The sequence below is a fragment of the Melitaea cinxia genome, chromosome 6, assembly GCF_905220565.1.
Source record: "Melitaea cinxia chromosome 6, ilMelCinx1.1, whole genome shotgun sequence".
NCBI classification, from domain to species: domain Eukaryota; kingdom Metazoa; phylum Arthropoda; class Insecta; order Lepidoptera; family Nymphalidae; genus Melitaea; species Melitaea cinxia.
In genome coordinates, this window is record NC_059399.1 from 18,752,501 (window position 1) to 18,761,907 (window position 9,407).

A 9,407-nucleotide genomic window follows, 5' to 3' on the forward strand; every position below is an offset into this window, starting at 1 on the left:
CTTCTCGCCGATTTGATGGGGGTGAAATGATATCTTAAACTAGTACATATAAAATTTTGTAAGTAAAAGGAATATAATTATAAGACTTAAAATAGTATTAACAGTAGTATCGTACATTGGTATTTTTATGTTTTTTTTTTTTTTTTTTTTTTTTTTTTTTTTTTTTTTTTTTTTTTTTTTTTTGTATAAATATAATATGGTAAAATGTAATGTTTTCTTAATATATATATGATAATGATTGATTTTATTTTTTTTTTTTTTTTTTTTTTTTTTTTTTTTTTTTTTTTTTTTTTTTTTTTATACTTATCCTAGGGTGCATGGTAAAATAAGAAGTAAAAAAAGTGACAATAACATAGATAAAATTTAACAGTAGTAATTAGAGACTTATGAACTAGCGTTATACTCCTTGAGCACCCTCAGGATCGAGTCCGACAAGCGAAAGTAGGAGCGGATACCGGATCTCTGGGGTAGAAGCTCTACTAAGTTGTAGGGGTCCACTCCAAGGTATCCGCAGGTTTCTTCATGTTTATGCCTGAAGGCCGAAAACTCAGGGCAGCTCCTCAGGAGATGGTCCAGGTTCTGAGGAGTGGCTCCGTCGCAGGGACAGACCTCGTCCTCGGCGAGTTTAAATTTGTGTAAATATGATTTATTGAATCCGTGTCCGGTGAGTGTCTGAGTGAGTGTGAATGTGATGTGTGTGGATTTGAGTAGTGTGTGTATGTGGTCTATTGTAGGGAGGAGGTCGCGGGTGTGTTGGCCCTGTTGTGCCTTCTCGTACCTCTCGCGCCATTCGGTGAGACTACGCTCTCTGGCCATAAGCTTAACAAAGCTTATGGGGAAGAGATCGTAGTCGAAGGCTCTGTGCATGGTAGCGGCGAGTTTTGCTTCGGTGTCTGCACGTTCGTTCCCGGTTATACCTGCATGGGCTTTGACCCAAGCAAAGTCGATACAGCCGGTGGGTGAGTGATCGTGTAGTGTGGCGTGAAGGTGTGCAACCAAGGGGTGTGTATTGCTACGATTCTGGGAGGCTTGGATGGCCGCTCTGGAGTCCGACAAGATGAGTGTGTGTGTGTGTCTGTGCTTGGAGGCCCATCGAGAGGCCTGGAGGATAGCGAAGAGTTCAGCCTGAAAGACTGAACAACTTCGATGAAGTATGAACTTCTTGACGGCCGGCGGACCCGCTCCGTTGTAACATACGAAGGCGGCACCGACCGAGCCGTCATCGAGTTTGCTGCCATCTGTGAAGATGGTTGGGATGGGATTGGGGAGGGAAGAGAGGTGAGAGGACAGTTCAGCCTCAGAGTGGAAGTAGTGAGGGTTGAATGTTATTCTTCGGGCGGGATGAAGGAGGTGATGGGGGGGTATGTGCTTTTCTAGGGTGATGTCGTCGGGAAGGAAATCGCAATTCCCCGTGAGTCGAGCGAGTTCGATTTGATTTACCTCGAGGATCTTAATATCGATCGGGGTGAATTGCGCCAGAGCGAGTGCAGCATTGGTCGACACCGTTCTGAAGCCTTTAATGGCTCTGAGGGCGAAGCGCCGCTGCATGCTCAGGAGCAGTCTGGATATGTACTTTCTCCCGACGACATGGCTCCCGACGACATGGCCCCAGATGCCGGCGGCGTAAGTGACTATTGGTTGGATGACCTGGAGGTAAATTGTGCGGATGTTCTCGGGATGGGCTCCCCAAGTGGGTTTACAGTATAGTGTGAGTTTGTGGAAGAGTGCAGTGGCTTTGTTGATGACGTGGGTGACGTGTTTGTTGAAGCGTAATTTGTTATCCAGGATGACACCAAGGAGCTTGATGTCGTCCTGGAAGTGTAGTGAATGAGAGTTCATGCGTATGTCTGTATTTTTGGCCTTATCGCTGAAGGCGATGGCCTGTGTCTTCTGTGGGCTAAACGTGAGCTTGACCCCCCGTCCCCAGCTCACGATAGCGTGTAGTGCCTGGTTAGTAGTGTCCTGCAGGCTAAGTGGATCCTTGGCGGCCACAATGAGTAGAACGTCGTCCGCGAAGGCCTGTATTCGACACCCGGAGGGTAATTCGAGTTCCAGGAGTTCGTCCAAGATGACGTTCCACAGAATGGGGCCGCAAGTCGAGCCCTGGATGCAGCCCTTGGTCATGGGTTTAGACACGCGGGCACCAGCGTAATCGAGGGTGACTGTACGGTCGGTCGTGTAGTCCAGTACCAGTCCGTAAATGTTGGAAGGACAGCCTATGAGTCGAAGTCGGTTGAGGAGGGATGGCCACCAGGCGTTGTCAAACGCGGCCTTGATGTCCAGGGAGATGGCGAGGGTGAGCAGTCCGTCAGATTTGGTCTTGGTAATGTAGTCGATGGCCGCTTTGAGGGCGGCCGTAGTACTAGTCAGTGGCCTGAATCCGTACTGCCTCTCGCTCAATTTGTCCGTTGTCATGGCGGCGAAGGTGATCCGCTGGACAAAGAGCTTCTCGAGGACTTTTCCGAAAGCTGGACAAAGAGCTTCTCGAGGACTTTTCCGAAAACAGGCAAGAGTCCGATCGGTCTGTAAGAGTTCAAGTCAGTGTAGTCAGTTTTGGAGGGTTTAGGTATGATCTTAACGAAGGCTTCCTTCCACTGTTTGGGGAAGTACTGTAAAGTCAGGCAGCGGTTCATAATGTCAGTAACTAGGTCGGGATAATGGAGAGTAAACTGTCTACATATGTCGGAAGTGAGATGGTCTAGTCCGGGAGCCTTTTTGGGGCTCATGTTGTCCAGTATCTCGTGGATCTCTTGGGAGGTGAATGGGAGGTCGGGTTCGGTGTCGGGGAACGTATGGGAGGCAGCTCTTAGTTCGTGGTGTCTGGGGTGAGAGTCGGATGTGTCGTTCGGGTAAAAATTGTCCAGTAGAGCTTGTGCTGTATCTTTCTCGTCGGTGGTGAATCGATTGTCGATTTTTAGAGAAGTGGGGGGGCGTCGTGGGCCCGATTCCTTTAGGAGCCTATTCGTGAGGGACCATACGTTCTCCTTTGTCTGGAGTTCGCAGAATTCCCTAAATTTAGTCGTGGATTCGCTCCTAAGCTCGCTGGCGTAGATGTTCTTAAGATCGTGGAGCTGGCTGGCAAGAGAGTCGGTAGGCTGCCCGTCTCTTTTGGCCGCGTGTAGCGCCCGATGGAAACCTATGACTTCCCGCTTCCGGGATTCCAGGGACTCGGACCACCAAGGGGGCCTGGCCTTGGAGTCAGAGGCCCGGATGGGCATTGACTCCTTGCAGGCGGTGTGTATAGTTTCGGTGATGTGTGTAATGAGGAGTTCCAAGTCTTCACGGTCGAGCGTTCCGACTTGGGTGTCGAGGATATCTGTGTTGGTCATAAGTGTAGAGAGCGAGCTCTTGAACTTAGACCAGTTTGCCTTGTGACTTTTGTAGAGGAAGGTGGATGAGTTAGTGTGTTGTCTAGTGGTGTTGTATGAGTGAGAGGGGTTGTAGTTGAGTGTATAGTCTATTGCGTTGTGTTGAGATGACGGGCAAGCTTCCATGTTCACCTTCCAGTCAGTGATGTGATTGTGTATGGGATATGTGGCGAGTGTGATATCTATAATAGAGGAGCGAGTACGTCCGTTGGTAAAGGCCTCGAAGGTGGGAGTGGAGCCGGTGTTGCACACGTACAGGCCGTATGCGTCGGCCAGCTCCTCTACCCTGACTCCGCGGGCGTTGCGACGGTCGCTACCCCATAGAGGGTTCCATCCGTTGAGATCGCCCCCCAGAATGCATTGCGTGTGCGTGTTGTGTTGTAAAAAGTGTTCGATGAGTGTAAGTGTGTCTGAGTGGTCGTGTCGAGGTGGTATGTAGATGGAGGCGATGTGTAGCTGTGTGTGTCCTATCTGCGTCCGAACCACACATAGGTCCGAGGAAGAAAATTCGGTGATGCCGAAGAGTTGGACGTGTGGTTTGGAAATGATGCAGGCTCTGACAGAAGAAGAATTAGTGGGGAATTGAAAGATGTTGAGGGGATATCCGTAGGGAAGCTTGACTTCCTTCCTGGAACCCAGGTACGGCTCGGACACAAGGGCGATGGAGTGTGGGCTGTGGATAAAATAATTTAGAAATTCGTGAAGCGACTGATAAGATCTGTTGAGATTGATTTGGGTGAAACTTAATTTATTGCGCAGATCCATAATCAATATTGTTGTTGGTCTTGGTTCGCATCGCCCTTACGATAGGACACGTGTGAGAGGTGGATGAATGTGTAGTTTCGTGCTTGCTATTCGGGAATCGGGCATTGTGTCTGGTGCAGTTAAAGCATTTGGGTGTTTTGTCCTTGGCTGGGCAATTTTGAGAGAGGTGCCCTTCCTCGGCGCAGTGTGCGCAGCGGTCGGAGGGGTTTTTGCAGTTTTTAGCAGTGTGTCCGAACTGCAGACACTTACGGCACTGTAAAAAGGGAGAGTGCTCCTCGACATGTACTCTGTAAATATCAATTCGCACTCTGCCCATTGCGATGAGGGCACGGAAGGCACCGGGAGAGGTGATGAGAATTGCGTTGTATAGTGACTCATTGCGGTTGTTGCGCTTGAATTTCAGTGTGAGGTGTTGGTTGGTGTCAGTATTTTTAAACTCACCGAGTTCGGGGTTTTGAGCCAAGATGACATCGATGAGCTCTTCGCTGGGTACCTCCTTGGAGATGCCCTTGATGATGACCATAGGTCTCAGTCGGTGAGCGACCTCCGCGGAGACCTTGGAGTTGGGAGCAGTCTTCGTGCGGTTAAGGGTGTCGTCACGCTCCCTTTCGGAGTCGAACTCGACCCTGATGGCTCCTTTGAGTGGGACTACCCTTGCCGGATTGTACCCCAATTCCCTGAAGGGGACAGTCTCCTTGAAGGCAGTGATTGTCTCTTGCGGGTTGGCGTTCTTATTTTTTGTGGTGATCACCAGGGCTGGCCTGGTGGTGGGGGGTGTGGCTACCACGACTTTGGTAGCCGTAGTAGGCTTGGTGGCGGAGCTGGGCGTGGTCTTCGAAACGAGCTTCTTTGTTATGGACGCATAAGAGTCCGTGATTTTCTTAGTTGTCTGCTCGGTATTAGTTTTAAGATTGGTGTCGAGGGAGTCAATTTTGCCCTCGATACGGCTAAGCGCCAGGAGGACGGATTGGCTGGTAGGATCAGTGGGAAGTGTAGAGGGAGTTGGGGTGGGGAGGGCGCACTCTTTGATTCTGCCGTGGATCTTCAGGGCGTCGCAGATTTCATCTGCGGCCTTTATAGCAAGGTCCCTGTTGAGAGCCGAGACACTTTTCTGTTTCTCGGTTGGCGTGAGGCACTTTTTAATGACGTCGGCGAGGGTGAGCACCGTCTTCTCAAAAGAGGGGGTGTCAGCGATCTCAGCTGCTCGCACGGGTAGGGTTAGGGGTTCGGATGGGGGTTTAGTTGTTTTCGGCTTGGGTTTGGTGGTAGCGGCGGCCCTGTCAGAAGGACAGGGGGGCGATGGTGGTGGCATGTTTGGAGAGTACTATGAGTTAGTTTGTGAATTTGAGCGGAACAGTAAGGGGAGGGGGGGTTACAATGGGGGGGGTCGGGGGGGGTTGGGGGTTGGTGTTGTGAATCAAGAATGGGGGGGGTGATGTGGCGGGATTTGGGGTGTTAGGATGTCGTTTTCTGCGAAACGGCGAGGGGGAGGGGGGGGGGAAGGTAGGGGGGGAGAAGCCCCTCCTACTCTACTATGGAGATGCCCGATGAATTTTAGGACAGCACTTCGAGGGAAAAAGTTATTCCCCTCGAAGTGCGAAAATTCTGGAATTTGGAGACGCTGGTGGGGGCTATGGGTGGGTTGCCCAAAAGATCGCTTCAGACCCACTGAATGAAAATTCGCTCAAAAATGGTCTCCGACGCACCGTTTCGGCGCCACGTGGCCTACCAACTTAATCGGTAATGGCGTCGAAGACCCTTATGAGACGAGAAGTAAGATAACGGAAAGGTTTATGGACGGAATAGGATGGAGCTTTTGGGAGTATGTGCTCTATTAGGTAGAGCACCTATTGAGGTTATAAAAAAGAGGGGGTGTGGGGGCAAGATTAGGAGGAATAAAGAGCGGAAGTGGCGGAAAAAAAGCCAATTTCTGCAAATAGACTTTTAATTGAAAACTAAAAAAGTGAGGGGGGTGGGGGGTACCTCGTTTTAAAGGGTAAAACGAGGCGGTACAGGAGTAATTATTTCAGAATTTTAGAAGGAAAAATTTTGGGGGTGGGGGGTGAAAAGTCGTTAGGGGTGGAAAAGGGGTGAGTTCTGGGTGGGGTCGGGTAGAAGAAAGAAAATAAGGGACTTAAGCGAAAACCGCTTGAAAATCGGTTGAGTAGATCCGGAGTTATAGAATTAAAATGTTTTTTTTGAGATTTAGTTTAATATACTTAAATTATTACGTAATTTGAAAATCGACTTTTTTTCCTTTGGGAAATTCGGGATAAAAAGTGTAGAAAAGTAATAAGGGACGTAAAAAAGGGATGGATATAAAAGGAAATTGAGATTGGACGAGGAATAAAGGAGTTATAAGCAGTTCTATAAATAGATCTTTTAAGAAAACAGTAACAAACTTATTGGTGCAGTCAAATGGTCTTAATGGAAGTATATATCTGAAGAATGACAAGTCCGAAAATTCTGATTTTTGAATTTCACTGTTTATCGTGACACATAAAAGTACTAAAAGTAAAAAAAACACACTGTCTTCGCTGATAATTTTTTGTAATTAGTCTTTAAAAGTTGATATGCTAATTTTAAAACTCACACTTAAGTTGGTAATCACGATATCTTCAAAACTGATTAAGGAAAGTCTGGTTTCTGATTGAATTGGGGTAGTAAAGGTCGCATAGAGTGTTTTAATTGGTAGTATGTCACCGTGGCACATGTACTTCCGGAGTTAGCGCCAACGGCTACTTCTACCAACTTAAGGAAAATTGTCCAAGAAAAATAGAAAACGTAGAAGGAAAATTTTAAAAATTTGTAGGCAGTTAGAGAGCACTTAGACGCACCTTTTGACACTTAAAAGTTAGTGGGTTGTCGATCTTGTTTCCACAGCGTTTGCCCTAGAGTGTTGCGAAAAGGGCGTTTTAGCGCGCACTTAAGTTTGTACTGAATTTAAAGTATATAAATTGAACAGTAATTATATAGTGTTATATATTGTTTTGAAGGGGAGAACTTGGACAATGCACTGACACAAAAATCTTTCACAGAAGTTAATACTATAAAAAGTTATGAATTTTTTAAACAAACACTATGGATTTTTAAACCGTTTTATATGGGAAAAAACACAAAATTTGCTGTAAAAAATCGAATTTTTCACTTAAAAAGATTTTAAAACCACCAGCGGGTAGCTGGCGGCAGCGCGCAACTTTTAAGACGTAGTACGGAATTTTAAGTCGCAATTAGCCGATTTTGAGGATTTTTCGCGACGGAGCGACGTAGAAATGCTGCGTACGGGGCGAGCGTTCGCTGCAGACTGGTTAGGTTAGGTTAGGTTAGGTTAGGTTAGGTTAGGTTAGGTTAGGTTAGGTTAGGTTAGGTTAGGTTAGGTTAGGTTAGGTTAGGTTAGGTTAGGTTAGGTTAGGTTAGGTTAGGTTAGGTTAGGTTAGGTTAGGTTAGGTTAGGTTAGGTTAGGTTAGGTTAGGTTAGGTTAGGTTAGGTTAGGTTAGGTTAGGTTAGGTTAGGTTAGGTTAGGTTAGGTTAGGTTAGGTTAGGTTAGGTTAGGTTAGGTTAGGTTAGGTTAGGTTAGGTTAGGTTAGGTTAGGTTAGGTTAGGTTAGGTTAGGTTAGGTTAGGTTAGGTTAGGTTAGGTTAGGTTAGGTTAGGTTAGGTTAGGTTAGGTTAGGTTAGGTTAGGTTAGGTTAGGTTAGGTTAGGTTAGGTTAGGTTAGGTTAGGTTAGGTTAGGTTAGGTTAGGTTAGGTTAGGTTAGGTTAGGTTAGGTTAGGTTAGGTTAGGTTAGGTTAGGTTAGGTTAGGTTAGGTTAGGTTAGGTTAGGTTAGGTTAGGTTAGGTTAGGTTAGGTTAGGTTAGGTTAGGTTAGGTTAGGTTAGGTTAGGTTAGGTTAGGTTAGGTTAGGTTAGGTTAGGTTAGGTTAGGTTAGGTTAGGTTAGGTTAGGTTAGGTTAGGTTAGGTTAGGTTAGGTTAGGTTAGGTTAGGTTAGGTTAGGTTAGGTTAGGTTAGGTTAGGTTAGGTTAGGTTAGGTTAGGTTAGGTTAGGTTAGGTTAGGTTAGGTTAGGTTAGGTTAGGTTAGGTTAGGTTAGGTTAGGTTAGGTTAGGTTAGGTTAGGTTAGGTTAGGTTAGGTTAGGTTAGGTTAGGTTAGGTTAGGTTAGGTTAGGTTAGGTTAGGTTAGGTTAGGTTAGGTTAGGTTAGGTTAGGTTAGGTTAGGTTAGGTTAGGTTAGGTTAGGTTAGGTTAGGTTAGGTTAGGTTAGGTTAGGTTAGGTTAGGTTAGGTTAGGTTAGGTTAGGTTAGGTTAGGTTAGGTTAGGTTAGGTTAGGTTAGGTTAGGTTAGGTTAGGTTAGGTTAGGTTAGGTTAGGTTAGGTTAGGTTAGGTTAGGTTAGGTTAGGTTAGGTTAGGTTAGGTTAGGTTAGGTTAGGTTAGGTTAGGTTAGGTTAGGTTAGGTTAGGTTAGGTTAGGTTAGGTTAGGTTAGGTTAGGTTAGGTTAGGTTAGGTTAGGTTAGGTTAGGTTAGGTTAGGTTAGGTTAGGTTAGGTTAGGTTAGGTTAGGTTAGGTTAGGTTAGGTTAGGTTAGGTTAGGTTAGGTTAGGTTAGGTTAGGTTAGGTTAGGTTAGGTTAGGTTAGGTTAGGTTAGGTTAGGTTAGGTTAGGTTAGGTTAGGTTAGGTTAGGTTAGGTTAGGTTAGGTTAGGTTAGGTTAGGTTAGGTTAGGTTAGGTTAGGTTAGGTTAGGTTAGGTTAGGTTAGGTTAGGTTAGGTTAGGTTAGGTTAGGTTAGGTTAGGTTAGGTTAGGTTAGGTTAGGTTAGGTTAGGTTTTTTTTTTTTTTTTTTTTTTTTTTTTTTTTTTTTTTTTTTTTTTTTTTTTTTTTTTTTTTTTTTTTTTTTTTTTTTTTTTTTTTTTTTTTTTTTTTTTTTTTTTTTTTTTTTTTTTTTTTTTTTTTTTTTTTTTTTTTTATCTATACCTCCGACATGTGGGTCGGAGCACGTTTTCTGCAATTACTCTTTCATTCCAGTTCTCGCTTTCATGCCTCTCGTACTTTCATGCCGCATACTTGTTCTTTCTTTCATACATCTCTCTCTTACTCGGGGTGGGTTCCCCACTACTATTTGGCCTATCTTATATTGGTTACTTTACTTATCATATCTTATTCTAGGGTAAATGATTGTACAGTTCAGTTGGTATATTATTTTTGTTTTACAGGGCTGTTTCTTTAATTGTTATTTTATACATTGTAATTCTTTATTTATCTTGGTGATATTACCATTACAACTTT

At 45.2% G+C, this 9,407-nt stretch overlaps 2 protein-coding genes across 2 annotated transcripts in view; both read right to left on the minus strand.

The window, feature by feature from the left end:
- The window catches only part of LOC123654822, a 6,655-nt gene extending 4,240 nt beyond the window's left edge, over positions 1–2,415 (minus strand). The window contains exon 1 of the mRNA XM_045590706.1: positions 721–2,415. Coding sequence (XP_045446662.1) covers positions 721–2,415 — 1,695 coding nt within the window. The remainder of the gene's footprint in view (positions 1–720) is intronic.
- Positions 2,412–5,445, minus strand: LOC123654823. Its single transcript, XM_045590707.1, has 2 exons — positions 4,124–5,445; positions 2,412–4,041 (listed from the first exon to the last, which is right to left on the minus strand). The coding sequence occupies exons 1-2, from the start codon at positions 5,443–5,445 to the stop codon at positions 2,412–2,414; spliced, it is 2,952 nt and encodes a 983-aa protein (XP_045446663.1).
- Positions 5,446–9,407: the final 3,962 nt, after the last annotated feature.

Excerpts from the sequence above, each read along its gene's own strand:
- LOC123654823 (XM_045590707.1), bottom strand. The coding sequence starts at position 5,445 with ATGCCACCACCATCGCCCCCCTGTCCTTCTGACAGGGCCGCCGCTACC. Across the intron at positions 4,042-4,123 it reads AATATTGATTATGGATCTGC|CCCACACTCCATCGCCCTTG; the intron begins GCAATAAATTAA and ends TTTTATCCACAG.